Source organism: Brassica rapa, chromosome A05 (assembly GCF_000309985.2).
Source record: "Brassica rapa cultivar Chiifu-401-42 chromosome A05, CAAS_Brap_v3.01, whole genome shotgun sequence".
In the NCBI taxonomy this organism is placed as follows: domain Eukaryota; kingdom Viridiplantae; phylum Streptophyta; class Magnoliopsida; order Brassicales; family Brassicaceae; genus Brassica; species Brassica rapa.
This window is the reverse complement of record NC_024799.2, coordinates 2,009,593-2,037,488: the sequence shown is the minus strand read 5'-3', so window position 1 is coordinate 2,037,488 and position 27,896 is coordinate 2,009,593. Positions and strand designations below refer to the sequence as shown.

The 27,896-nt window shown below is 31.4% G+C and overlaps 6 protein-coding genes and 1 long non-coding RNA gene across 10 annotated transcripts; 1 reads left to right on the top strand and 6 right to left on the bottom strand.

Moving 5' to 3' along the window:
- The first annotated feature begins 710 nt into the window (after positions 1-710).
- On the top strand, positions 711-2,894 carry LOC103866754 (thiocyanate methyltransferase 1). 2 transcript variants are annotated; one of them, XM_018659330.2, is made up of 8 exons: positions 711-946; positions 1,132-1,262; positions 1,413-1,499; positions 1,578-1,678; positions 1,754-1,853; positions 1,986-2,032; positions 2,205-2,300; positions 2,337-2,653. In XM_018659330.2, exons 1-8 carry the CDS (start codon positions 850-852, stop codon positions 2,353-2,355), a joined length of 678 nt encoding a protein of 225 aa, XP_018514846.2. In that variant the 5' UTR covers positions 711-849; the 3' UTR covers positions 2,356-2,653. The 2 variants fall into 2 exon arrangements, with proteins under 2 accessions (XP_018514846.2, XP_009142979.2); XM_009144731.3 differs by lacking the exon at positions 2,337-2,653 and adding an exon at positions 2,693-2,894 and having other exon boundaries at positions 717-946; positions 2,205-2,283.
- A 228-nt stretch (positions 2,895-3,122) lies between these two features.
- LOC103866753 (polygalacturonase) lies at positions 3,123-5,822 on the bottom strand. Its single transcript, XM_009144730.3, has 4 exons — positions 4,304-5,822; positions 3,859-4,148; positions 3,546-3,774; positions 3,123-3,461 (listed from the first exon to the last, which is right to left on the bottom strand). Exons 1-4 carry the CDS (start codon positions 4,748-4,750, stop codon positions 3,243-3,245), a joined length of 1,185 nt encoding a protein of 394 aa, XP_009142978.1. The 5' UTR covers positions 4,751-5,822; the 3' UTR covers positions 3,123-3,242.
- Positions 5,823-5,835: 13 nt separating this feature from the next.
- Positions 5,836-8,243, bottom strand: LOC103866752 (polygalacturonase). Its single transcript, XM_033292468.1, has 3 exons — positions 7,146-8,243; positions 6,768-7,057; positions 5,836-6,670 (listed from the first exon to the last, which is right to left on the bottom strand). Exons 1-3 carry the CDS (start codon positions 7,587-7,589, stop codon positions 6,415-6,417), a joined length of 990 nt encoding a protein of 329 aa, XP_033148359.1. The 5' UTR covers positions 7,590-8,243; the 3' UTR covers positions 5,836-6,414.
- A 3,019-nt stretch (positions 8,244-11,262) lies between these two features.
- On the bottom strand, positions 11,263-13,023 carry LOC117134279. The gene is made up of 2 exons (XR_004458518.1): positions 11,732-13,023; positions 11,263-11,384 (listed from the first exon to the last, which is right to left on the bottom strand). It is a non-coding gene; the product is annotated as an uncharacterized LOC117134279 (long non-coding RNA).
- Positions 13,024-13,980: 957 nt separating this feature from the next.
- Positions 13,981-20,019, bottom strand: LOC103866751 (polygalacturonase). Its single transcript, XM_009144727.2, has 4 exons — positions 16,130-20,019; positions 15,763-16,052; positions 15,443-15,671; positions 13,981-15,353 (listed from the first exon to the last, which is right to left on the bottom strand). Exons 1-4 carry the CDS (start codon positions 16,571-16,573, stop codon positions 15,135-15,137), a joined length of 1,182 nt encoding a protein of 393 aa, XP_009142975.1. The 5' UTR covers positions 16,574-20,019; the 3' UTR covers positions 13,981-15,134.
- A 1,747-nt stretch (positions 20,020-21,766) lies between these two features.
- Positions 21,767-23,792, bottom strand: LOC103866747 (flavonol 7-O-beta-glucosyltransferase UGT74F1). Of its 3 annotated transcripts, none has more exons than XM_009144725.3 (3): positions 23,584-23,792; positions 22,832-23,487; positions 21,767-22,695 (listed from the first exon to the last, which is right to left on the bottom strand). In XM_009144725.3, the coding sequence occupies exons 2-3, from the start codon at positions 23,453-23,455 to the stop codon at positions 21,970-21,972; spliced, it is 1,350 nt and encodes a 449-aa protein (XP_009142973.2). In that variant the 5' UTR covers positions 23,456-23,487; positions 23,584-23,792; the 3' UTR covers positions 21,767-21,969. The 3 variants fall into 3 exon arrangements, with proteins under 3 accessions (XP_009142973.2, XP_009142972.2, XP_033148334.1); XM_009144724.3 differs by having other exon boundaries at positions 22,832-23,483; XM_033292443.1 differs by having other exon boundaries at positions 22,832-23,475.
- A 345-nt stretch (positions 23,793-24,137) lies between these two features.
- Positions 24,138-27,159, bottom strand: LOC103866750 (UDP-glycosyltransferase 74F2). The gene is made up of 2 exons (XM_009144726.3): positions 25,484-27,159; positions 24,138-25,083 (listed from the first exon to the last, which is right to left on the bottom strand). The coding sequence occupies exons 1-2, from the start codon at positions 26,111-26,113 to the stop codon at positions 24,358-24,360; spliced, it is 1,356 nt and encodes a 451-aa protein (XP_009142974.1). The 5' UTR covers positions 26,114-27,159; the 3' UTR covers positions 24,138-24,357.
- Positions 27,160-27,896: the final 737 nt, after the last annotated feature.

The following is a 27,896-nucleotide window of genomic DNA, read 5'->3' as shown; positions in this document are numbered from 1 at the left end:
TGAGTGAAACTAGGGCCACTTACTCCACTTTCCAACGTTTCACTGGAATGAATGAATGTGTATTTCTTCTCAATAATTTGGTAGATGTGTAATTGTATATATCCATATCAATAATTATAAATATATTTAGCAACCATATAATCTACCTGATTATTATTATTTTTTCTCTACCTGATTATTATGATATACTAATATTACGTTAAACTTATTTTATTTCATAATTATATACATATATATATCAATATAATAAAATATATTATATAATAAAATAATTTTATAAAAGCCAACATGATACAAATTATTTCAAAATATATTTATGTACGTCAAACAATTATTATCAAATATTTTTTAAAATAAATATTTTATTTTATAAAATGTTATATTATTAATTTTTGTTATATTATAGGATCGTGCTCAGATTAGAATCCAGTTCTTTTATATCATATTAGAACCTTTTTATCATATTAGAACTTAAATTTCAGATATAGTGAAATACTAATGATTATGTTTTGTTTTTCAGTTCGTAACTAAAATACCTAATCGTAAACAATTAGTCTCCTTATTTCATGTGTTCCTACTTGTTTTTTCTTACCCGAGGAAAATCTAAAATATCTACGTGCTCCATTGAGAACACACATAAAATGGGCAAAAAAGCATTGATGATAAAAAGACAATAAGTAATGACTAAATATAAAATTACTTAGTTTCAATTATTGGTTTCTTTTTGTTAGATTTATTAATAATAAATTTTGTGGCCTCTGTAGCGTATATTAGTTACATCGCATTTGCTTAAAGATCTACAACTTCAATACCGACCAAAACAAGAAAAGAATAGGAGGAACCCTAAAAATGGCTGAGGAACAACAAAAAACAGGTCAGAGCAATGGCGAAAACATCATTCCTCCTGAAGAAGTTGCTAAGTTCCTGCCTGAAACTGTTGAGGAAGGTGATTCATTCTTCTCTTAATATTTACTTTATACAAGAATAAAAGCGTTTTAGGCCTTTGTCTTTACTGATCTATATGGAAAAATCATGGCGGATTTGTGACAAAAAAAGTCACACTGATCAAGATCAGATGCTTCTTGATTGAATCTAGTGAATACATTTTCCATAACTAAGTAAAATAAACAGGTGGATGGGAAAAATGTTGGGAAGACGGGATAACACCATGGGACCAAGGAAGAGCCACACCTCTCGTTGTCCATCTTGTTGACTCTTCTTCTCTTCCTCTTGGCCGTGCTCTTGTCCCCGGCTGTGGTGGAGTTAGTCTTTTTATTACTCTTCATACGTCTCTTTTTTTTCACGGTTCAGTTTAGAAAATAAAATACTGATCAAACCAAGAACGAAGCTAGTTTTAAATGTTCATAGGTAATTACCTTTTTTTGGTTGTAAAAAATAATGAATGTGAGCAGGGTCACGATGTGGTTGCGATGGCAAGCCCCGAACGTTTCGTTGTTGGTTTGGATATTTCTGAAAGTGCCCTCGAGAAAGCTGCTGAGGTTAATCATTTTCTCACTAACTTACCTTTGTCTTCAATTACTAGAATAAATTATTAATAACCTCTGGATTACATATAGAGTTACGGTTCCTCACCGAAGTCCAAGTACTTTACGTTCGTGAAGGAAGACTTCTTCACATGGCGTCCTAACGAATTATTTGACCTCATCTTCGATTATGTGTGAGTTAACCAACTATTTTAACATAATGTTAAATATAAGTATTTAATATTCCAATTAACTCATGTAATTAACAGGGTCTTCTGTGCCATTGAGCATGAGATGAGACCTGCATGGGCTAAATCCATGTATGAGCTCTTGAAACCCGACGGCGAACTCGTAACTCTCATGTATCCGGTAATAATTTTCATTTAATTTTTCGTGTGGCTATTCAATTATTTATTTACCTATATATATTGCATCATGTATGCCCTATAATCATAGATCATGTGAATTATGATTAATTAGTCTGTGTTCCTTATTTATTAGATTACCGATCATGATGGTGGACCTCCCTACAAAGTAGCTGTATCTACGTACGTAACTATTCTCTTTTTTTTTTTTTTTCTAAAACACAATACGTAACCATTCTTAGTTTTCGGTATGTAAAAATTTAGTTATTCTTATATTTATGACTGATGAAAATATGTAATTAGCTTAAATATTTAACTAAATATGTTAATTGTGCGTGCATTTCTTGAGGTTTAGCTACGAAGATGTTTTGGTTCCCGTAGGATTTAAGGCAGTGTCCATCGAGGAGAATCCATACTCCATTGCCACTCGTAAGGTACAAACACACTGCTTTTTCTTTTTTGCTAAAACGGTACAAACACACTGCTGACATTGTGGAATGGAATAGACAATAATCATGGAACTGATATAATTAGATGTATATTTGAAATCATATAACTAAGTTGTAATTTTATGGCTTTGATGTATATACACATCCCACTGCCATTATATTTACATAATACATGAATCTAGTACGTGAACTATAGTATAGACCATTTTTACATGATAAAAAACAGAACAAAAGTTCCATCTGTATAAGTCAAAATGTTTTAGTATTTTTATGAAACTATTTTCATATAATACTCAATTAGGTGAGTATATTCTAGCTGCATTAATTTTAAAGACACACTAATTGATTACTCATTCGATTGATATGATGTATTTTAATCAAAAAATTTGAGCAGGGCAAAGAGAAGCTTGGGAGGTGGAAGAAGATCAATTGATCCAAGAAAGCTCTCTTACTCTTCACTAAGAGTATTATATGATATTCTACTTATCTATTAAGAATGAATTGTGTTAGTTTACTTTATCTGCATTATATAAACGTTGTATTTCTGAATGTGATGATTATTCAACCCTTAATAATAAAATAATGTTTTGTGATCCTTTTTAATCTTTTTTTGCTCCAATTTAGATTTTGTTGCTTAAACTTTGGCCAGCTTATGTGGATCAGTGGATCGTTACGCTTAAAATAGTTTAATTCATTAGGAAGGACCAATTGATTACTCAACTGAACATAAATCTTAACTGAATGCTCAGCTTCAACACATGGGAAACTAGAAATTCATATTAATATTTTGTACCAAAAAGTACAAATTAAACTTTAATAATATACATAAATATTTAAACATTAGACAGAACAACTCGATCATGGACGCAAATAATAATCGTGTGCCTACGACGTTGTAGTGTCATCGTAAAACACTTTGTTACATGCCTTTCAAAATCATCAAATCAAAGACAACCTTGTGGCATCACCACACCAGCCTTGACTCCTTTAATATTCTTACATTGTGAAGTGGCAGACCGACCGTTAAACGTTAGCTTAATATCATGCAATCTAATCGCTTGGCACGGATTACTACGACTACAATCAAACTTTAAAGCATGTTGCGTTCGTGACGTCCCTTGAATGTTCCTATACACAACCTGACTAATCTTCACCCCAGAACCCTACAATATATAATCAAACAAAACCAATCAGATTAATTCTATATCATCCATTTGGTTTAGATTTTGGTTAATAATTATTTTTACCTGTTTAGGACAACCTTGATGAGTCGGACAGTAGTTCTGATCAACAATGATTGGATTCTGAACATTCTTCATGATCAGATTTTGAAACAAAACGTTCCTCACAAAACCTGTGCTTTGTCTAGCCCATGACTTGATCCGAACACCATTATCTGAACCCGAAAAAACAGAGTTTACCAACGTTATGTTCTGTACTCCAGCTTCCTTAGCATCTCTCCCTAGACTCCCAATACTGCCACAATGTAATATCATTAGAAAAATCAGTATCTTCAAAATATATGAACCTTGCTCTTCAAGTTATCTTTAATTATCATACCTGATTCCGTGGCCTGGACCGCAGTTGAGTTTAGACATGTAGAGGTTACGAGTTCCCGGACCGATAGAGATACAGTCGTCTCCGGTCTGAAACGTGCTATCGGTTACGGTCACACCAGCAGAATTTTGGACGTGGAGGCCATCTGTGTTCGGACTTTGGTCTGGAGCTACTAACTTTACTTTCCGGACAACTACATTGTTGCAGCTATTTATCACTAAATGTGTTACTTGACTGTTTATTGACGTTAACCCGGTTACTACGACGTTGTTTGCCCAGTTAAACGTCATGGACTGCAACAACATCATCACAACCAAATATCAGAAGTGTTATTGAGTTTTAAAAAAATATATTATTGGTGTAATTATTAATTATCAAAAAATAGCTGAAATTAATTTTATATTAATTTAATTAATGCATTAAAAGTCAGTTAAATCGGTTATCTTACTCTGGCTCCAGCAGGACAGCTCTTTCCAGATTTTCGACAAGCCCAAAAAGAAGCACCTCTAGCATCTAACGTTCCTCCATTGATCGAGATGCGGTTAACTTTCACGAACAAGATCCAATAACCGGAATTACCCAAACCACGGTAATCCGTAGGAGCTACAATGGTTCCATAAATCTGAAACGTGATTTTGCTACGGCACGGACCACGAAACTCCACCGGTTTTAGTAAGAAGCTCCCTCTCGGGACCGTTACAGTGACACTTGCAGCTGAACGGCAAGCTGCTTGCCACGCGCCGAGGAAGGCTTTTGTGGAGTCGGTTCGACCGTCCGGTTTAGCACCAAACTTGACGACATTATAGTTGTAAGCAGCCATTGATGTTCTCATAAGCAAGATGCTTGAGAAGAACATCAGCAAAATAGCTACAAGCTTGTTACTAATATGATCCATTTAATGTTTCTTACAAAGAGAAAGAGTAATGAATCTTTGTAGATGTCAGATTTGAGAGTATTTATGTTTTTGTGCTTTAGATGAAATGTGAGGATGAAGGAAAATCATAGGGTATGGCAGGTATTTATATGGAATTGTATATGGAATTTTTTGTTTAAATATATATATTTGAATACGTTGACTTTATTTTAATCATAATGCTAATGATTTTTTTTTTGAACTGTAATGCTAATGCTAATGATTGTCAGATCATATGCTTGATTAAATTCAAATGAATGAAATGTACGGTTCGCATAATCGCATGTGATGATGATAAGCAGTTGTGAATTCCTTAAGCAAATAATGTTGATCTATAAAGGAGAAAGCATGTGATCTTTGCGTGCTTGTTCACAAGGATCCATGTTCACTTGTATAATTTATTTAGTATTAATTTGAGTCGAGAATGTGAGATACTATGAAGTAACTGATAATTGGCAAAAGAAATAAATACAAATTATGCAAGTGTCAGATGACTTTTCTGTTGGTCTTTGGTTTTGAATGATATTTAATGTATAGACTTTCTCTAAGATTGATTAAAAACCGAATACGAGGGCCAATGGATCAGGTTTCATGTATAGCATAATCTATGGCATGTGACATGTGGAGTGTGGAAATGTCATAATCAAATCGCAGCCGTAGAAGAAGAAAAGCCTCCGAATCGTACGGCCATGAGTAGCATAAGTCAACAAAAGCTCTTGGAAAAAATGAATGGGTTACTAAAAGTCAACCAATGTCAACTTACCACGTCATAAGAAACAGGTAACATGGGATATGTAATGTAAGTTATATGGTCATTTGGGAGATTAACATATACTTAGAATAGTTATCACATGGCCACATGGATTTACGTGAAGGATGAATGGACCGTTATCAGTGACGGTTAGTCTCAATTCTTTGAATGGTTATATTCTGCAACTGGCCTTATGATATATCGTTTATTTTGTTTTGGATTCGAATATTCGAACATGTTTGCTTGCGACCGAAGGTAATGTCAAAAAGCTTTACAAAGAACAAAGGGGCAACACATAGCAACTAGCAAGCTAATTGGTTTTATTATTTTCTTGCTCAGAAAGAACTCGATTTCTTATAAAGGTGAAATGCCGAGTTTAAGAATAGTTATAAGTTGAAGATATTATTTTTTTCTTCATCTTTTCCAGTCATAGTAGAATTGGTACAAACATCATTCTGTCACACTGATAAACCAACAATCAAACTGACTGCTTTAGTTTTATTTCAATTCAGACCAAAGACTTCATCACATTCAAATTTGGATGAGTTTCAAAGATAAAAAAAAAACATCAAAGCAAAACAAAAACCATCATATAACACATTAAACTTCACATACAATTCATTGGAACCACAACTCCAGAGGCTCCTCCATGAGCGTTCTTGCAGTAAGAAGTTGTTGCTCCTTTCATGTAAGTAAGCTTAATGTTTTTCAATGTAATCTCTGTGCAATGATGGCTTCCACTACAATCCAGTTTCATAGCTATTGGTGTCGTTGATGTTCCCTTTATGTTTGCAAAAGTCACTCCACTTATCTTCACACCAGAGCTCTATATATATAATCAATCATAACAAGTTACCATTAGAAAGAATATAAAAGTACATATAAGAGACCTTAGTTACGTCAATTCAACTCGGTTATTTACCTGATTAGGGCAGCCTTTTCCGCTAGGGCAATAGTTTTGATCGATGATTAGGGGGTTACCAACATTCCTCATTACCAGGTTTCGAAACTCCACATTTCTCACAAACCCTGTGCTCGGCCTAGCCCAACTCTTTATTCTTACACCGTTTCGCGTCTTGGTGAAAACAGAGTTCGTGACGGTTACATTATTGACACCTTCCTCATCAGCGTGATCCCCAAGACTCCCAATGCTGCATACAATTTACAAGCGAAACCCATGTTATAACTAGTGACTGACTGTTCTAGTACTAATTATATTAAGTTGATTGTTGTTAATAAGTTAGTTACCTGATTCCATGTCCTGGTCCACACAGCACACGTTTGATATAAATGTTCACAGAACCTTGATTAAGAGCAATGCAATCATCACCAGTTCCAATGACTGCCCCACTAATGGTGACCCCAGACGAAGACTGGACGATAATACCATCGGTATTAGGGCTTCTACTCGGCGCCCTAATTCTTATGTTCTGAATCCGAACATTAGAAGAATGATGAACCGTGACGTGAATATTCTGGCTATTCAACGACGTTAGGCCACTTAGTAGAACATTATTGCACCAGCTAAACGATATAGACTGCAAAAAAAACATACTAAAATTTAATAAATATACCAATATAGCTTGCTAACAAATATCTTAAAATTGGATGTTGTTATAAACATACTCTTGCACCTTGAGGACAGTGGCCACCTTTCTTTCTACAAGACCAATAACCAGCTCCTTTAGCATCAATCGTTCCACCGTAAACCAATATCCGGTTTACCTTAGCGAATAGGATCCAGTAACCAGAATTACCTATACTCCAGTAATTTTTGGGAGCCACGAGTTTTCCATCGATTTTGAAAGTTATTATGTTCTTGCAAGGACCCCAAAAGACAAGATTTCGTACCAAGTATGTTCCATGGGGAATGTAGACCATGGATTGAGCCTCTGAGCCGCATGCTAATGACCAAGCTGTCGAAAATGGTTTGGTCGAGTCTGTTTTCCCATCGCCTCTAGCTCCGTATCTTTGTACGTTAAAAGATAGCATTGCGTTTGATGAGTTGATAAGAAAGATGACGACAGAGAGTAATATGATAGCACAAGAAAATGATGTGTTATTGGCCATCTTAACCTTTTTTTTCTTCTAATTTTATGGCTTTGTCTGATTATAGTGATAAAGAAACTATTAGAATGGTCATATATAAAGGGAGAAGATACATTTTGTATTAGTCTATTAAATCAATACGTGTATTAAGTACTAATTGACCTAAAATGTTACTTGATTGATTCAATATTATTAATGATAAATTTATTACGGCTTTTGTGTATGGTTGTACGAATGTCTATCGCATATAGCTATATATAGCAAACGAATTATACCTGCCGATTTTAGCTATACTAATATGTGCAATGTTTACTGAGTAAGTTTCCATTCCAAATTAAATCATATTGACTAAGTTTCCTTTTCAAATTAAATCATTTACTCCGAAAATTTCTAAACACATTCTACATTTGTATTAATGTACATAAAACTATCTTTCATGGTACATGGACATCGTTTTAATTTTTTGTCAATTAATTTAGTGACACTTCATAATACTTCCTAAATTGATGGACTAACCACTATACAATCACGATTTTTTGTCAAAAAGGTTTGAAACTTTTGTTGTCTCCGTTTTTTTAAAAAATAACGAATTTATAGTGGCTAGTCCACTAATTTAGGGAGTATAATAAAGTTTTACTAAATTAATTGACAAAAATTAAAACGATGCTCATGTACCATGAAATATAGTTTAATATACATTAAGACAAATGTAGAATGTGTTTAGAAATTTTAAAATAACACTAAAGATCATAAGCTTCAGTATATAGGACATTTACCAAAAAAAATCAATATTTTCGTAGGGGGTTAACACATAGATTTCGAGAAAAATTTAAAAATATAAAAATATTGTTTTAATGCATAGTTGCATCATTAACTAACATATGATGAAAGTCAAAGAGGTTTGGAACTTTTGTTGTCACCGTTTCCCTAGAAAATAACAATTTTATAGTGGGTAGTCCACCAATTTAGGGAGTTTTATGAAGTTTTACTAAATTAATTGACAAGAAATTAAAACGATGCTCATGTACCATGAAAGAGAGTTTAATATACATTAATACAAAAAAATCAATATTTTCGTAGAGGTTAACACATAGATTTTGAAAAAAAAATCAAAAATATGAAAATCATGTTTTAAAATATTGAATTTTTTTTGGTAAATGCTCGATATACTGAGCCTATGATCTTTAGTATTGTTTTAAAATTTTAAACAAATTCTACATTGGTATTAATGTATATTAAACTCTCTTTCATGGTACATGGACATTGTTTTAACTTTTTGTCACTTAATCTAGTAAAACTTCATAAAACTCTCTAAATTGGTGGATTACCCACTATAAAATTGCTATTTTCTAGAGAAACGGAGACAACAAAAGTTTCAAACCTCTTTGACTTTCATCATATGTTAGTTAATGATGCAACTATGCATTAAAACAGTATTTTCATATTTTTAAAATTTTCTCGAAATCTATATGTTAAACCTCCTACGAAAATATTGAGTTTTTCGGTAATGTTTTATATACAGAAGCCTATGATCTTTAGTATTGTTTTAAAATTTCTAAACATATTCTAAATTTGTATTAATGTATATTAAACTCTCTTTCATAGTACATGGACATCGTTTTAATTTTTTGTCAATTAATTTAGTAAGACTTTATAATACTCCCTAAATTGGTGGACAAACTATTATGAAATCGATATTTTATTGAGAAACGGAGTTAACAAAAGTTCACCTTCATCATATGTTAGTGAAGGATGCAACTATGCATTAAAACAGTACTTTTATATTTTTGAATTTTTCTCAAAATCTATGTGTTAACTCCTACGAAAATATTGAGTTTTTCGGTAAATGTTTTATATATTGAAGCCTATGATCTTTAGTATTTTTTTAAACAAAATTCTTAACACATTCTACATTTTTATTAATTTATATTAAACTCTCTTTTATAGATATCATTTTAATTTTTTATCAATTAATTTAGTAAAACGTCATAATACTTCCTAAATTGGTGGACTAACAACTATGATATCGCTATTTTCTAGAGAAACGGAGACAACAAAAGTTCCAAACCTCTTTGACATCCATAATATGTTAGTGAAGGATGCAAATATGTATTAAAACAGTATTTTAATATTTTGAACTTTTGTCGAAATCTATGTGTAAACCCCAACGAAAATATTGATTTTTTCGGTAAATGTTATATGTACTAAAGCCTATGATCTTTAGTGTTGTTTTAAAATATCTAAACACATTCTACATTTGTATTAATGTATATTAAACTCTTTTTCATGGTACATGGACATTAATTTAATTTTTTTTCCAATTAATTTAGTAGAACTTCATAATACTCCCAAATTGGTGGAATAACCACTATAAAATCACCATTTTCTAGAGAAACAGAGATAACAAAAGTTTCAAACCTATTTGACCTTCATCATATGTTAGTTAATGATGTAACTATGCATTAAAGCAAGATTTTCATATTTTTGATTTTTCTTAAAAATCTATGTGTTAACCTCTACGGAAATATTGAATTTTTTGGGAAATTCTCTATATACTGAAGCCTATAATCTATAGTGTTGTTTTAAAATATCTAAACACATTCTACATTTGTATTAATGTATATTAAGCTCTCTTTCATGTTACATGGGCATCATTTTAATTTTTTGTCAATTAATTTAGTAGAACTTCATAAAAATCCCTAAATCGGTGGACTAACACGATAAAATCGCTATTTTATAGAGAAATGGAGACAACAAAAGTTTCCAACCTCTTTGACCTTCTTAATATGTTAGTGAATGATTCAACTATGCATTAAAACAGTATTTTCATATTTTTGAATTTTTCTCAAAATCAATGTGTTAACCCCTTCGAAAATATTGAATTTCTCGGTAAACGCTCTATATACTGAAGCCTATGATCTTTAGTGTTGTTTTAAAATTTTTAAACACAATCTACATTTGTTTTAATGTATATTAAACTCACTTTCATTGTACATTGGCATCATTTTAATTTTTTATCAATTAATTTAGTAAACTTCATAATACTTCCTAAATTGGTGGACTAACCACTAAAATCGCTATTTTCTAGAGAAACGAAGACAAAAAAAGTTCCAAACCTCTTTGACATTCATCATATGTTAGTGAATGATGCAACTAGACATTAAAATAGTATTTTCATATTTTTGAACTTTTTTCGAAATCTATGTATTACCCTACGAAAATATTAAAATTTTCGGTAAATGGTCTATATACTGAAGCCTATGATCTTTAGTGTTATTTTAAAATTTCTAAACACATTCTAAATTTGTCTTACTGTATATTATACTCTCTTTCATGGTACATGGACATCCTTTTAATTTTTTGTCAATTAATTTAGTAAAACTTCATAATACCCACTAAATTGGTGGACTAACCACTATAAAATCGCTATTTTCTAGAGAAACGGTGACAAAAATAATTTTAAACCTCTTTGACCTTCATCATATGTTAGTGAAGAATGCAATTATGCATTAAAACAGAATTTTCATATTTTTGAAATTTTTTCAAAATCTATATGTTTACCCCTACGAAAATATTAAGTTTTTCGGTAAATGTTTTATATACTGAAGCCTATGATCTTTAGTGTTGTTTTAAAATTTCTAAACACATTATAAATTTGTAGTAATGTATATTAAACTTTCTTTCATGGTACATGGACATCTTTTTAATTTTTTGTCAATTAATTTAGTAAAAGTTCATAATACTTCCTAAATTGGTGGACTAACCACTATTAAATTGCTATTTTCTTGAGAAACGGAGACAACAAAAGTTCCAAACCTTTTTGACGTTCATCATATGTTAATGAAGGATTCAGCTATGCATTAAAACAGTATTTTCATATTTTTGATTTCTTCTCGAAATCTATGTGTTCCCTACGAAAATATTGAATTTTTCGGGAAATGCTACATTACTGAAGCGTATGATCTTTAGTGATGTTTTAAAATTTCTAAAAACATTCCACATTTGTATTAATTTATATTAAACTCTCTTTCATGGTACATGGGCATCGTTTTAATTTTTTGCCAATTAAATTAGTAAAACTTCATAATACTCTCTAAATTGGTGGACTAACCACTATAAAATCGCTATTTTCTAGAGAAACGAAGACAAAAAAAATTTCAAACCTCTTTGACCTTCATCATATGTTAGTGAAGGATGCAACTATGCATTAAAACATGATTTCATATTTTTGAATTTTTCTCAAATTCTATGTGTTAATCCCTACGAAATTATTCATTTTTTCGGAAAATGCTCTATATACTGAAGTCTATGATCTTTTGTGTTGTTTTAAAATATCTAAACACATTCTACATTTGTATTAATTTATATTAAACTCTCTTTCATGGTACATGAGCATCATTTTAATTTTTGTCAATTAATTTAGTAGAACTTCATAATACTCCCTAAATTGGTGGAATAACCACTACAAAATCACTATTTTCTAGAGAAAAAGAGACAACAAAAGTTTCAATACTCTTTTACCTTCATCATACGTTAGTGAGTGATGCAACTATGCATTAAAACATGATTTTCATATTTTTAAAATTTTCTCAAAATATATGTGTTGTTTTAAAATATCTAAACACATTCTACATTTGTATTAATGTATATTAAACTCTCTTTCATGGTACATGAGCATCATTTTAATTTCTTGTCAATTAATTTAGTAGAACTTCATAATACTCTCTAAATCGGTGCACGGACTAACACGATAAAATCGCTATTTTCTAGAGAAACGGAGACAACAAAAGTTTCAAACCTCTTTGACATCCATAATATGTTAGTGAAGGATGCAAATATGTATTAAAACAGTATTTTAATATTTTTGAACTTTTGTCGAAATCTATGTGTGAACCCCAACGAAAATATTGATTTTTTCGGTAAATGTTATATGTAATAAAGCCTATGATCTTTAGTGTTGTTTTAAAATATCTAAACACATTCTACATTTGTATTAATGTATATTAAACTCTCTTTCATGGTACATGGCATCATTATAATTTTTTGTCAATTAATTTAGTAAAACTTCAAAATACTTCCTAAATTGGTAGAATAACCATGATAAAATCGCTATTTTTTAAAGAAACGGAGACAACAAAAGTTCCAAACCTCTTTGACATTCATCATATGTTAGTTAATGATGCAACTATTCATTAAAACGTGATTTTCATTTTTTTGAATTTTTCTTAAAATCTATGTGTTAACCCCTACGAAAATATTGATTTTTTTGGGAAATTATCTATATACTGAAGCCTATAATCTTTAGTGTTGTTTTAAAATATTTAAGCACATTCTACATTTGTATTAATGTATATTAAGCTCTCTTTCATGGTACATAGGCATAATTTTAATTTTTTTGTCAATTAATTTAGTAGAACTTCATAATACTCCCTAAATCGGTGGACTAACACGATAAAATTGCTATTTTCTAGAGAAATAGAGACAACAAAAGTTACAAACCTCTTTTACCTTCATCATATGCTAGTGAAGGATGCAATTATGCATTAAAATAGTATTTTCATATTTTTGAATTTTTCTCAAAATCTATGTGTTAACTAACCCCTACGAAAATATTGAATTTTTCGGTAAACGCTCTATATACTAAAGCCTATGATCTTTAGTTTTGTTTTAAAATTTCTAAACATATTCTACATTTGTATTAATGTATATTAAACTTTATTTCCTTGTACATTGGCATCGTTTTAATTTTTTGTCAATTAATTTAGTAAAACTTCATAATACTTCCTAAATTGGTGGACTAACCACTAAAATCGTTATTTTCTTGAGAAATGGAGACAACAAAAGTTTCAATACTCTTTGACCTTCATCATATATTAGTTAAAGATGCAACTATGCATTAAAACAGTATTCCCTACGAAAATATTGAATTTTTCTGCAAATGCTTTATATACTAAAGCTTATGATCTCTAGTGTTGTTTTAAAATTTCTAAACACATTCTACATTTGTCTTAATGTATATTAAACTCTATTTCATGGTACATGGACATCGTTTTAATTTTTTTTCAATTAATTTAGTAAAACTTCATAATACTTCCTAAATTGGTGGACTAACCACTATAAAATCGCCATTTTCTAGGGAAACGGAGATAACAAAAGTTTCAAACCTCTTTGACCTTTATCATATGTTAGTGAAAGATGCAACTATGCATTAAAACATGATTTTCATATTTTTGAATTTTTCTCAAAATCTATGTGTTAACTCCTAGAAAATATTGATTTTTTCGGTAAATGCTCTATATATTGAAGCATATGATTTTTAGTGTTGTTTTAAAATTTCTAAACCCTTTCTACGAAATATATTTCTAAATTTGGAAGTCTAAGCCGTTCTCAAAGGCATCGATATTAATTCAAATTTTTGTCAAGTTTTTTCTTGTCAAAATATAAAGTCAAATATGGCTGATAATGTTATCGTTATTAGGTTACAAAACAGCAAAATTAATCAAGTGAGATAAATATCTCACTCAGACGACGAAATTTGATTATGACTATATATAACGGTATCAACCAAATTTGTGTGTGTGGGCGTGCGCTATTTGCCTATTTTCACTCTCTTTTTATTTGGTTATGAAAAATATCTCAGACGGACAAAACATGTATTCGAAAATCCACAACTATTCATTACCTGTATAACTGTATTATTATAGAAATATACTTTTGGTCAACTGAGTGCAATGCTGATTTCTGTTAACAACTCAAGGTGCTTAATAAAGTATTTCAACTAAATATTGAATACTAATGGTCAAATTAAACACTTTGTGATTAGAAAAAAGTGACGAGAATAAATTGTAATAGTCCCAGTTCATATATTTATGGTACAAATGCTATATGTATACTGTAACATCCTTAGCAATCAGATCAGAGTAAAAAAATGAAAGGTTAAACCAAAACATATTCATACATATGAGCCTTGTGGTATGTAAATGGCATTTAACAAGTGTGTACTAGTACTAATGGAAGGGAGTAGATCCGATCTTTGCCGTGAAAACTAAAGTTATTTGTATTATTTTTTCATATAGTACATAAGTTATTGAATCTAGAACTAAAGATCTCTGTGACAAAAAAAAAGAACTAATTAAAGATCTCTATCACTTTGTAATTCAAATTTATTTGACTGTATATATTTAAAAGGCCACTTGGATCTTGTCAGATGGAACATTTTTTAACCCAAATAATAAATCTGACATAGTTTGACTAATTACTTTAGCTCCAATTATTTAATGGCCAGTTTCCGATTAAAAAAACGGGTTTCACATATATTTCAGATAAAATATGAAGCAAAGCAAAAATGGTACAACCACAATGATAAGCCAATAATCAAATGGATCGTTTCTCTTTATTTCCCTTCATAGAAAGAATTCACCACATTTAACTTCGGATGATTCTTAAGTTGCTATGAAACATCAAAACGAATTAAACATCTCTTTGTCACATATCTACATCCAACAATTACTCTTAGGGTTCATAAAATATAATCCCAACGATAAAATCTTAGACTTCTTATATATATCACATACAATTCCTTGGAATCATAACGCCAGAGGCTCGTCCATGAGCGTTCTTGCAATAAGAAGCTGATGACCTTCTCATGTACTTGAGATTAATGTTTTTTAATGTAATCCCTGTGCAATGATTACTTCCACTACAATCCAGTTTCATAGCTACTGGCGTTGCTGATGTTCCCTTTATGTTTGCGTACGTCACTCCACTTATCTTCACGCCAGAGCTCTATATGATCAATCATAACCAGTTCTCATTAGAAGAAAAAAAAGCTATATAAGAGGACTGAGCTACGCCAAATTGATTAGGTTATTCACCTGATTAGGGCAGCCTTTTTTACTAGGGCAATAGTTTTGATCGATGATTAATGGATTTTCAACATTCCTCATTACCAAGTTTCGGAATTGCACATTCCTCACAAACCCATTGCTCGGCCTACCCCAACTCTTTATTCTGACTCCATTTTGCGTCTTGGTGAAAATAGAGCTTGTGACGGTGATATTCTGCACACCTTCCTCGTTAGCGTATTCCCCAAGACTCCCAATGCTGGATCCAATGTACAAGTAAAGCCATGTTAACTAGTGGTTTAATTAGTACGATATCATCATATCAAATTAATTACTATAATTTTGTTTACCTGATTCCATGTCCGGGTCCACAATTCAAACGTTCGATCCAAATGTTCTTGGATCCTGGATTAAGAGCAATGCAGTCATCACCGGTCCCGATGACTCCCCCACTAATGGTGACTCCAGAAGAAGCCTGGACGATAATACCGTCAGTATTGGGACTTCCACTTGGAGCCCTGATTCTTATGTTTTGAATCCGAACATTAGAAGAATGATGAACCGTAACGTGAATATTCTGACTATTCAACGACGTTAGTCCGCTAAGTAGAACATTATCGCACCAGCTAAACGAGATAGACTGCAAAAGTAACCATTATATATATTAAAATAGCTAGCTAACAAATAAATTGAAAATGGGTGTTGTTATAAGTATACCCTTGCACCCTGAGGACAATGACCACCTTTCTTTCTACAAGACCAATAACCAGCTCCTCTAGCATCAAGGATTCCACCGTAAACCGAGATCCGGTTTACCTTAGCGAATAGGATCCAGTAACCAGAACTACCTATACTCCAGTAGTTTTCCGGAGCAACGAGTGTTCCATCGATTTTGAAAGTTATAATATTCTTACAAGGACCCCAAAAGACTAGGTTTCTAACCAAGTATGTTCCTCGGGGAATGTAGACCATGGCTCGAGCCCGTGACTCACATGCTAATGACCAAGCTGTCAAAAATGGCTCGGTCGCGTCTGTTCTCCCATCACCTCTAGCTCCGTATCTCTGTACATTAAACGATGGCATTGCGTTTGATGAGTTGATAAGATAGAAAACAATGAAGAATAACATGATGGTACAAGGAAAAGAGATGTTATTGGCCATCTTAGTTTTTTTTTTTAGTTTTTGATGGCTTTGTGTGATTATAATGACTTAGGGCGAAGTAATGAGAAAACTGTATATATAAGGAGAAAATGTATTTTATGTATTTGACCGGACGATCCGTGAATTTATGACTAATCACGTTATATGCGGTGTATAAGTATAGTGAATTGATTCCAAGTTATATATGATAATATACTTAACTAATTATGGCTTTTATGTGCACAATTTATTATTGTATGAATTATTAGTCTACGGGACGTACGTACTGACGTATGATATTATTTCAAAACAATATTATGTACTCAATAATCTCCATGTGATCATAATATGGGTTGTTGAGAGTAATTGGCATTGCTATACTCACTTCATATTTGAGAACATGATTTTAATTTGACATAGATTTGCAAAATACTTTTAGTAAGATGGAAAATTGCACATATTTTTTGTTCATTTTAAAAAATTTTCCAATATCTTCGTTTTTAATATGACATGCGCTATTTTTAGTATCTTATACAATTTATACGATCCCGTCGCTCGGACAAAAGAATTTGCAGGAAACTAGTCTAAAAGTGCCATCATAAGTAAACCTTTTTCAAAAAAAAAAGTGTCAGCGTAACATATCCAGAAATAAGTTCCAACATCACGTTGAAGTACAAGATAAATATAGGATCTTAAAAATGATATGTACGGTTTACATGTGATGATAAGCAATGAGAACTATTCAAGTTCTTTTTACCAAAAAAAAAAAAACTATTCAAGTTTTAACAGAAAGATGAGAACTATTTAAGGCTACTTTTAAGGGTGGACGAAAAAAAGCATGTGATATTCCACGTTCCGTTTTATAACGTGCCAACTACTAGAGAGCCGTAGTCGAGACATTTACTTCTTCTTTTTTTTGAAAAAGAGACATTTAATTTTTAAGCTATTTGGAATATAGCAAACTGTCAAATGCTAATTTATTTACTAAGAATAAAAATATATACATTATACATAATTTATAATATAAAATGATATATGTAGATTGTTACATATTGAGTAATTATATCATAACAAAGAAGGATAAAAAAGAGGTATATTCATATATGAGCCTTATGTTATGGAAATGGCATGTGACATGTGATAATGGAATGGAGGAGATCCGATCTTAGCAGTCAAAACGAATTTGGGGTACTGTACAGTTAACGTAAAACGTCAAATAGCTCACCAACCAATGAAATTGACACATCATCAATTAACTAGCATGACCATAGGTCGATTATGTACTATTTTCTAAAAATAAAAAATAGAAATCGTGACTATTTTCATGTGTGCATTTTTTTAATTCAGACAATTATTTATAAATTTTATTAAATGTACTTTATTAAAACTAATAATACATAGAATCTTTGAACTACTTTAATCATAATATTTTTTTATATTTTTTCATTTTAAATATAAACTAAATTTTAATCCGCACAACCGTGCGGAAGATTATTTTTATTTTTATACATATAAATATTTGATTTACATGATTAGTAGTATATAATTTTCATATTTACTATATTACTAATATTTTTAAAACCAACATTTTTATAGTTTGCATGCAGTAATTTAATTTATTGTTTCAAATTATTAGTGATATCTCTATTATTAAAACATGAATACTAATTAAAACCTTAGATTATATAATATTAAAGACAAATTATGTTTAATTTAGTATTAACTTACATATTAATTTCCTTATGATTATAATCATATTTTAGGTTTTGGTCATACATATATGTCAGATCGAATTATTTCTATGAATTTAATACTTGACTGATTAATCTATATTAAGGAATTAATTTATAAAATGTCTGCTTCATTTAAATTATTAAACTGGAAATTGTAATACATTGTGTTTGTTTTTGTCCTTTTAAACATGAATTTTCTCTTTATTATCTATGTTTTTTGAGGTTTCTTATGTTGTCTATTGGTGATTTAGACTTTTTTACCCCAAAACTCTTGGATTATATACAATGAATTTTTCAATGTTAAACTTTATTTGCAATTCTCATCATGGTATATAATTAATACTTAAATCTACAACTAAATTTGATAATAAAGACACTGAAAATAAAATATTCACATGAAATATAATTTTTCAATCATTCATCTATCTGATTAATCTATATTAAGGAATTAATTTATAAAATGTCTGCTTCATTTAAATTATTAAACTGGAAATTGTAATACATTATGTTTGTTTTTGTCCTTTTAAACATGAATTTTCTCTTTATTATCTATGTTTTTTTGAGGTTTCTTATGTTGTCTATTGGTGATTTAGACTTTTTTTACCTCAAAACTCTTGGATTATATACAATGAATTTTTCAATGTTAAACTTTATTTGCAATTCTCATCATGTTATATAATTAATACTTAAATCTACAACTAAATTTGATAATAAAGACACTGAAAATAAAATATTCACGTGAAATATAATTTTTCAATCATTCATCTATCATTTATGTTAATGAAATAAATTGGTACGATGCCTATTAAACTTTCAAAATTGCACAAGATAAAAAAACAAACAATTACATTAATGAATAATATGTAAATATGGTCTATATAAAAATAAGATTGATTATCGTTTTTGTAAATAAAGCAGCCATATACATCTATTATTGAAAAATAAAACTAAACCAACCACTATATTTAGTAACAAAAAAATAAATCACTTTCAAAATAGCATTTGTAGACCGATCATTCATATTAATAGCATATTTTTAACAGTGTGGTACAAAACTCTAAATTAACAAATCTTAAATGTTAGAGATAATAAATTTAATTAGAAAATATTATGTTAGATTAACATCAAAAATTTAATACAAATAGTACATGAGTTTAATATAATTAAAAAATTAATTAGATACTTAAAAGGTTTATTTTAGAAATAGTTAAAATGATTTTTCTAGAATAGTTATATGTAAATATTTTCAATTATTTCGTATTTATTTTTGAAATACTATTATACATTAATATATTTAGTTATCGCTTTTAAAATGAAGAATAAAAAATTTATCTTATTTTTATCTATTATATCATCATAATCAATCGTATTAAAAGAAAAATATTATATTGAGCTAAATATGGTAAACTTATATTAAACTAATAAATTTATATATAATTTATTTTAATTAAAATATTTATGTTCAAAAATATAATGTGTTGGTCCTACGAGTTAACATTAGCAAACTATATAATACATGTATGAAAATTAACAATGTATTCATTAAAGCTAATAATATAAAATATTTGTAACTAATTTAATCATGATATTTTTTATTTAAAATATAGATATATATATATATATGTATATTTAAAGTTTATTCTAACAAATCTGTTGATAAATATTTAAAAATGTTTTAATTTTTAAAAAGTTTATGTAAATATTTTCACTAATTTTGTAATTAGCAATGAACTTTTATTGTGCATTAATATATATTCAATTATCGTTTATAAAATTAAGAATTTTATCCAATTTTTATCTATTTTATAATCATAATCAATCATGTTAAAATAAAATTATTATATTGAACGAAAATGATAAATTTATATTAAATTGATAAATTTATAAAATTTACTTTCATAAATATAAAATATTCATGTTAAAAATATAATACGATGACATAATGACTTAACATTAGCAAACTATATAATACATGTATACAATTAAGATTTTTCTTTATATAATAATATATTATCTAAAATGAATAAAAGTAAAAAGAAAATATTGTTAAAAAGAAATTCAGCTTTGAAAGGCGGATCAAAATTTAACATAAATTAAATATAAAATAATTTTCAAATATGTTGTTTCATGCATATATTAATTTGTTTAATAACTAAATGCAAATTAATATAATAAAATAAATATATAATTAAAAGCAACAAATACATATGATGGTTTTAAACAATTGATTAACTACAACATATAAACTACAAAATTATTTAATTATTATATCTCAAATAGTTATATAAATATTTAAATATATGATTAAACTTTTAAAAATATATACTACTAATGATTTAAAATAAATATTTATGTATATAAAAATGAAAACAAACATCTGCGTAGTTGCGCGGGTCGAGATATAGTTGTATTGTTACAAAAAAAATATAGAACATTATAAGTTTTCTTTGCTATGCCAAAATTTCTAACCATATTTATTTTCTTAAATAATATAAATTTTACATTGACTTCATATTGAACTTGGAGAAGAAACCAAGAAACAAAAGTGATCTGAGACAGTTGGAAATTTGAGTGTCACATGATGCAAGAAATCCTGCACGGTAACTCGGCGGAATATAACCATATATGCAATGTATAAATTTGTTATTTGATAATATATATTTTTCCTTTTATTGTTAGTTAGTTGTGAATGAGATCTTCATGAGCCTTGAGACAACAAAAACGCCTATAGTTTTAATTTGTGGTGTCACGTTCTAAATCTAGTCAATGAACACCTCTTTTTCTTTATGCTCTGTATCATATTGCTTGCATATTTGGATAAACGCCCGTACAACTAAGTGAATATATCACTGCTCAAATCCATAACTTGTTCCATAGAAATAAAATTCCTTTTTTAATGAATTGTTAAATTTATTCATTAAAAATTATTTCAAAATCGAAAGCACAAAAAAGAACGATGGTTCTTGGTTCTTGTAATTTTTTTTTGTCAGTTCTTGGTTCGTGCAATTATCTACGCAAGATTGAAGGCGTTGTTTACTTTTCAAGCCGACCTTGTTTCGGAGTCTAGAAACATAATGCTCTCTTTTTTTTCTTAGGCATTAGCTAGAAACATAGTACCTTTTTATAGCAAAGATAACATGAATCAAATCGACTGAAGACTAATGGCAATTGCGACGGAAACATAGACTGGTTTATTTAGTTAAATTAGTTTGATTCTCACTTGACGAATCAATTTGACTTTACTACAAGATCACATGGCTAGTAATAGCCTACAAATTATATTCTTGTGCGCAGAGCTCAACAACTAAACTTAATCAAATGGTCCACTAAACGGCCAATAGAACAAGTGCCACTTTTTAAATCCGTTTATCGTTTAATCTGCAGGTTTATTGAGGAGTGTTAGCATCCAAACGTTGGTGTTGGGTTCAAAGATTTAGGATACATAAGTTACTAGTGATAATTGAGAGTATTCAAAACAATATATTGCAATATTTTCCTTGTGTGATTTTATTGAGGAGGTTGAGAAGTAAACACATGATGAAAATACAAACTAAAGAAAAATCAATTTTTTTTTTGTAACACTAAAGAAGAATCAACTTAGAAAATTATTCTGAATGAGGAAAACAGATAGATCCACATAGGAATTAGAAGCAGAGAACTTTGCTACCTCATCATGTAAGTTACTTATTTGGTTTGAATCTTTGATGCAAATATGTTAATATTGATATCTGTAGAGCCTCCTTCACTGAGTGACTTGACAGCCAAGTCTCTCCATTTCATTGCATTCTTCTTCATCTCTTTGCTCTTCTCTCCTTCCATCACTTCCTTAATGCTAAACTCAATCTCCTCTCTCATTGCAACCCCAGTCTCTTTCTCCGCCTTCACACGAACCCCAACCTTCCACACATCTTGTATGTACTTTGCATTCATCGGTTGATCGGTCCACTGAGGCATAGCCACCATGGGAACCCCTAGAGTCAATCCTTCCATGGTCGAGTTCCAGCCACAGTGGGTCATGAAGCAACCGACTGCTTTGTTTGACAGAACTTCAAGTTGAGGACTCCACCTCAAAACCAAACACTTATCTTTATCCACTGATTCAAGAAACCCTGATGGGAGCTTTGACTCCTCTGAAGCTCTGACCACCCACAGGTAGCTGAAGCTTCTTACGGCCGAAGCAAGCTCTTCCATCTGCACGCTGCTCAGCTGAGCCATGCTCCCGAACGCTATATACACCACTGACCTTTCTGGCCTTGTGTTGAGCCAAGCAGTGCATAAGGCAGCCTCTTTGGAGTCAAAGAGGTTCAAATCATTATCGTTGTCTAATTTGATTTGTTGGTCTAAGTACATTGATGGAACAGTCGGTCCTATTGTCAATATAGGACAAACTTTTGACAACAACTCTTCCTCCTATAAACAGAAAACAGGAAAAAAATAAAAAATAGTTAAGGGAAAATAGTAACTAGGTCAAAAAAAAACAGCCTAACTAGGACAAAAAAACAAAGGAGTTTAGACATAAAACAGAGTTGTTAAGACATAAACTAACATGAACATCGAGCTCCTTGTAGGAATTAACGAGTACGAAATCAGCCTCTTTGAAGTTGGTGAACTGCTGAAGCACCATCTCAAAGTAAGCAAGGTGGGACCCAGTAGGGGTGACGAAAGTAGGCAAGTCTTGAGGCTCAAGAAAACTCAAATCCTTTATGGGAAGATTCAAGCTTCCACGGTTCACGTAAAAAAGATAGTTCACATAGTTAACACCACAAGACTGCGTGAAGAAAGGCGCCGCGTATAAACCAAACTCCCTCGCGAGGTCGAGCGCCCAAGGCATGAAAGAATCGTAGACGATACAAGTGATGGGGTCGTCGCTAGCCTGATGCTTGCGGATGACGTCAGCGACGGTTTTGGAGCCAAAGGTTTTGAAGTTCTGGAGGTATTCGGGGACTGATCCGGCTGATGAGAAGCCTCCCTGGTCGTAGCCGTCGGAGATTTTGGCAACGGAGATGGGGCTAGATGGGTCGAGGTGGACCGTGTTGAAGATGAAAGCGGTTAGAGTGTGAGTGGCTTTGAAACCTTTGGAGTGAAGTCTTTTGCAGAATTGGCGCATCGGTGTGATGTGTCCCTGGCTTGGGAAAGGCACTGCTAGCACATGCCCTCTCTTCTTCTCCATCTCTGTCTCTCTCTCTCTCTCTCTCGCTCTTGCTTACAAAAAAAAATTTGTAAAGATTATGTTGATAGGTGTTGGTAAGATTATTGCAAAAGAAGACAACAGCTTGTGATGAGAGCAAGAAGACAAACCTGAGTTTCTTTTCTTTCACAAGGAAAGAAAATGTGTCAGAGGTCTAGAAAACTGAAGATGGTCTTGTTTTAGTGTTATTTTCTGGAACTAAAATGATGGAGCGTTAAGAGTCATACGGAAACGTAAGTAAATAGGAAGTAATCAAGTTGGAAGATTCTCTTAATCAATAGTTCAATACTAGACTACTAGTCAATTTTAACTTAAAATAATGTTATCTATAACGTCGTGGTCCATAGTCCAAGTGATGTATATGTTAAACCTAACAAAGAATAATAGAAAAGAATGACTTTTTTCATAGTCTTGTTTTTATGTATTTGTTCAAACCTAATAAAGTAAGAATCACAATTGGTCCCAAAGTGTCTAAGCAGTAGGTACAACTTTTTGCATGCAGGTAAAAAAAAATCACGGTTTGATATGAAACCAATGAAAATAAGCCCACCAAATAATTATTTGAAAAAATGATATTTCTCTAGTACAGACATCTTTTGTTTTTGTTGAATAAGAAGAAACATACATAGTTGTCAATGGAATCGATATTATGCAAACGTTGAAGGAAATGAAGCAGATAGATTCCAATGCATGGAGCTGCGACGAGACCTGTAGGACCAACTGCCAACACTGGACAAGCTTTCTACAACAACTTCTTATGTAATTAAAAAAACAGTTTCCATAACATAAATGTAGCAATTAACTACGACAAACAACTGGAGTAATATAGAAACAAAGCATAGTGATTAGGAGCACGTAACATCTTTGCTACTTCTTCTAGTAACTTATTTGCTCAGAGCCTTTGTTACAAATGTATCAATGTTAACATCTGTAGACCCTCCTTCGCTGAGTGACTTGACAGCCAAGTCTCTCCATTTTTTCGCGTTCTCCTTCATCTCTTTACTCTTCTCTCCTTCCATCACTTCCTTAATGCTAAAATCAATCTCCTCTCTCTTAACAATCCCACTCTCCTCGTCCATCTTCACACGAACTCCAGCCTTCCACACATCTTGTATGTACTTGGCGTTCATCGGTTGATCCGTCCACTGAGGCATAGCAACCATGGGAACCCCAAAGGTCAACGCCTCCATAGTTGAGTTCCAGCCACAGTGAGTCAAAAAACAACCTATGGCTTTGTTTGATAGAACTTCAAGCTGGGGGCTCCATTTCAAGACCAAGCTCTTGTCTTTATCCACTGTCTCAAGAAACCCTGATGGCATTGTTGCCTCCTCTGACTCTCTGACAACCCACAAGAAGCTGAAGTTGCTTATTGCTGAAGCAAGCTCCTCCATCTGGACACTGTTCAACTTAGCCATGCTTCCGAATGCTACATACACTACCGACCCTTGTGGTCTAGTGTCGAGCCAGCTAGTGCAGAAGGAAGAGTCTTTCGAGTCAAAGAGATTAAGATCGTAGTCTGTGTCTGATTTGATCCTTTGGTCTAAGTACATTGATGGAACACTCGGACCAATTGTCAAGACAGGACAAACTTTTGATAACAACTCCTTCTCCTGTAACAGAAACAGAGTAGTTAGGACATTAACATAACAATAATTTTTTTTAATACCAGGAGGTTCGGGCCAAAGCCCTAATTTCCCCAGTCCCCCAGCAAGTAATATTAAACCATCATTAACCCAGGCTCCTAGGGTGGAGTTAGCTTCGGGTAAGAACTGTTTCTTAACTTTTAAAGAATCGTCTCTTAAATAAGAGATATAAAACCCGACTCTTAGCCGGAAAAGTGCAAAAAGAAAAAAACAAAAAAATATCAAATCATGAGTTAAAACTCCAAATTAAGAACCCGGGTTAATCATGCTCTTAGTTTCGTCCGAGCGGTCCTCTTACACAATGGCTAGGGGGGACATGAAATAAAATATGACATAGTTGAGAAAGTTGTAAGAAGAGAGGACTAACATGAAGATCCAACTCTTGGAAGGTATTAACGAGCACGAAATCAGCTTTTTCGAAGTTTGTGAACTGTTGTAGCACCATCTCGAAGTAAGCAGGGTAAGATCCAGAAACAGAGAAAAAAGAAGGCAAATCTTGAAGCTCAAGAAAAGGCAGTTCTTGAATGGGAAGCTTCAAGCTTCCATGGTTTACGTAAGAAAGATAGTAAACGTAGTTAACAGCACAAGACTGCGTGAAGAAAACACTCGCAGCTAAACCGAACTCTCGGGCAACGTCGAGCGCCCAAGGCATGAAAGCGTCGTAGACGATGCAAGTGATGGGGCTATCACTTGTGTGGTGTTTGCGGATGATGTCTCCGATGGTTTTGGAGCCGAAGGTTTTGAAGTCTTGGAGGTAGTCGTCGATGGAGGCAGATGAGTCGAATCCATGGAGGTCGTAGCCGTCTGAGATGGTGGCTATGGAGATTGGACCAGATGGGTCGGGTTTGATGGAGTTGAAAATGAAAGTGGTGAGAGTGAGAGTGGTTTTGAGACCTTTGGAGGTGAGTCGTTTGCAGAATTGGCGGATTGGTGTGATGTGTCCTTGAGTTGGATATGGAACTGCTAGTACATGTCCTCTCTTCATCTCCATCTCCATCTCTCAGTTAGAATGTTTTGCTTTAACCAAAATGAATATGCGTTAAGATATATAATGCGAATATATAGAGTAGAGGCAAGTTTGTCACGTTCTAGCTTTAGATAAGAGCTTTGAGATCAGAACAAGAGGGAGTTTTGTATTTGTTTCTCTTTCTCATTTTTTTATAGGAAATAAGAAAGAGAAACCCAATTTGCGTTTGTTTTACATGATTAGGAACTGTGTTAAACAATCATTAGTTTAAATCTTGCAGCCTAGTTTTAAGTACTTTTGGTTTCGGTTGTTTGTTTATATATTTGATCAGATATTATCTAAAAGTAAAAACAAAGTTTCTTTATAATGAGCACTTTTAACAAAAACAACGTTTGAACAAAATAAAAAATGTATGTAACTATTATGTATTAGCTAACCAGCAGTCGTAGTCCAGTGGAACTTGAGGGAATAAATTTAATACAGCGAACTCTAGTTCGAATCATGCTGACCATACGGATATGAACTATTGTTTTTTAGCTCATTTGAATGTCTAGAAGAGGATCTATCCATGGGTTAATAGATCCGGATTTAACCATTTTTTGCAACAAAAAAAATTACGTATTAGCTCTTTATCGTTTTATTGTTAATTTATAGACAAGCCTGATCTTACTTGTTAGAGGCGGAAAAAACGTCAAGTGACAAACCTAAAACGAGTAAGAAGTGAAAAGATTCTACACTGTTCTATAAATTACAATAAGAACTCGACAAAAACAAGAGGAGTTATCTATTCGATGTCTTCTTCACCAATATGATAATACTGACATTTTTTGTACCTGTCTATAACGTGTGACTTTATTGTATCTTTTCACTGGATCCAATTTCAAATTGTTTTGTATGACTCAGATCAAGAATTTTATAATCGTCTGTGCAAATTTATTATGTCTAGTGGACACAACAATAGTGAGAATTTGAGATCAAAAAGCAACCGTTATAACGTCAATGTCTAGTAGGGGTGTGAGCATTTGAGCCAAACAAATCTTTTATATACAATATTTTTATTAAATAAATTATATGCCAACTTGTTTTCTTTCGAGAATTCGGCCAAAAAAAACCTCAACTTTACACGAATTGCCAAAACAAACATGAACTTTGGGGCTGGCAAAAAAAACACCAAACTTTCATTGACTTTAGAATTAATTAACAATGTTTTCGCTAACTTGCCAATTTAGCACGCCGTCAACAAATTTAACAGAAATATTTGACGTCGTTTATTGTTGACGTTAAGTAAAACGACGTCGTTTTCAAATGAGATGAAACGACGTCGTTTTACACGATTTGAAATTAAAAATATGTAAACCCCTGGATTTGAACCCAGGTTGGTTGGTCAAATGGGAAGGTATTATACCACTGGGGTACTGGCACTTTCAATATACTTACTAACATGTTTACTTTTATTTGGTACATATTAAATATAAAAAAATCTCTAAAAACTTAATAAGATCTTTAAAATTCCAAAAAATTAAAAAATAAAGAAGATTTTTATAAAACTAATTTAGAAATTAAAATTAAAAATAAGATTTTATTTTTCTTTCTAAAAAATTAAAACGAACTTTAAATTCCAAAAAATTGAAAAAATTAAAGAAATTTTTTATAACATAAATTTTGAAATTAAAATTGAAAATAAAATTTTATTTTTCTTTAAAAAAAAATAAAAAATTATTTTCCTTTAAAAAAAAAATAAAAAAATCTTCCAAAAATTTCATAAAATTAATTTTGAATTAAAATTAAATATTTGTTTTTCTTTAAAAAATCA

What these genes read in the sequence shown, in the direction of transcription:
- LOC103866754 (XM_009144731.3), top strand. Translation starts at nt 850, where the DNA reads ATGGCTGAGGAACAACAAAAAACAGGTCAGAGCAATGGCGAAAACATC. An exon ending in GCCTGAAACTGTTGAGGAAG is followed by an intron (nt 947 to 1,131) that starts GTGATTCATTCT and finishes TAAAATAAACAG; the next exon opens with GTGGATGGGAAAAATGTTGG. An exon ending in ACTCCATTGCCACTCGTAAG is followed by an intron (nt 2,284 to 2,692) that starts GTACAAACACAC and finishes AAATTTGAGCAG; the next exon opens with GGCAAAGAGAAGCTTGGGAG.
- LOC103866753 (XM_009144730.3), bottom strand. Translation starts at nt 4,750, where the DNA reads ATGGATCATATTAGTAACAAGCTTGTAGCTATTTTGCTGATGTTCTTC. An exon ending in GCTGTCCTGCTGGAGCCAGA is followed by an intron (nt 4,149 to 4,303) that starts GTAAGATAACCG and finishes ATGTTGTTGCAG; the next exon opens with TCCATGACGTTTAACTGGGC. An exon ending in GGTCCAGGCCACGGAATCAG is followed by an intron (nt 3,775 to 3,858) that starts GTATGATAATTA and finishes ACATTGTGGCAG; the next exon opens with TATTGGGAGTCTAGGGAGAG.
- LOC103866752 (XM_033292468.1), bottom strand. Translation starts at nt 7,589, where the DNA reads ATGGCCAATAACACATCATTTTCTTGTGCTATCATATTACTCTCTGTC. An exon ending in ACTGTCCTCAAGGTGCAAGA is followed by an intron (nt 7,058 to 7,145) that starts GTATGTTTATAA and finishes TTTTTTTTGCAG; the next exon opens with TCTATATCGTTTAGCTGGTG. An exon ending in GGACCAGGACATGGAATCAG is followed by an intron (nt 6,671 to 6,767) that starts GTAACTAACTTA and finishes AATTGTATGCAG; the next exon opens with CATTGGGAGTCTTGGGGATC.
- LOC103866751 (XM_009144727.2), bottom strand. Translation starts at nt 16,573, where the DNA reads ATGGCCAATAACATCTCTTTTCCTTGTACCATCATGTTATTCTTCATT. An exon ending in GGACCCGGACATGGAATCAG is followed by an intron (nt 15,672 to 15,762) that starts GTAAACAAAATT and finishes CATTGGATCCAG; the next exon opens with CATTGGGAGTCTTGGGGAAT. An exon ending in AAAAAGGCTGCCCTAATCAG is followed by an intron (nt 15,354 to 15,442) that starts GTGAATAACCTA and finishes TTGATCATATAG; the next exon opens with AGCTCTGGCGTGAAGATAAG.
- LOC103866747 (XM_009144725.3), bottom strand. Translation starts at nt 23,455, where the DNA reads ATGGAGAAGAAGAGAGGGCATGTGCTAGCAGTGCCTTTCCCAAGCCAG. An exon ending in ACAAGGAGCTCGATGTTCAT is followed by an intron (nt 22,696 to 22,831) that starts GTTAGTTTATGT and finishes TTCTGTTTATAG; the next exon opens with GAGGAAGAGTTGTTGTCAAA.
- LOC103866750 (XM_009144726.3), bottom strand. Translation starts at nt 26,113, where the DNA reads ATGGAGATGGAGATGAAGAGAGGACATGTACTAGCAGTTCCATATCCA. An exon ending in TCCAAGAGTTGGATCTTCAT is followed by an intron (nt 25,084 to 25,483) that starts GTTAGTCCTCTC and finishes TTTCTGTTACAG; the next exon opens with GAGAAGGAGTTGTTATCAAA.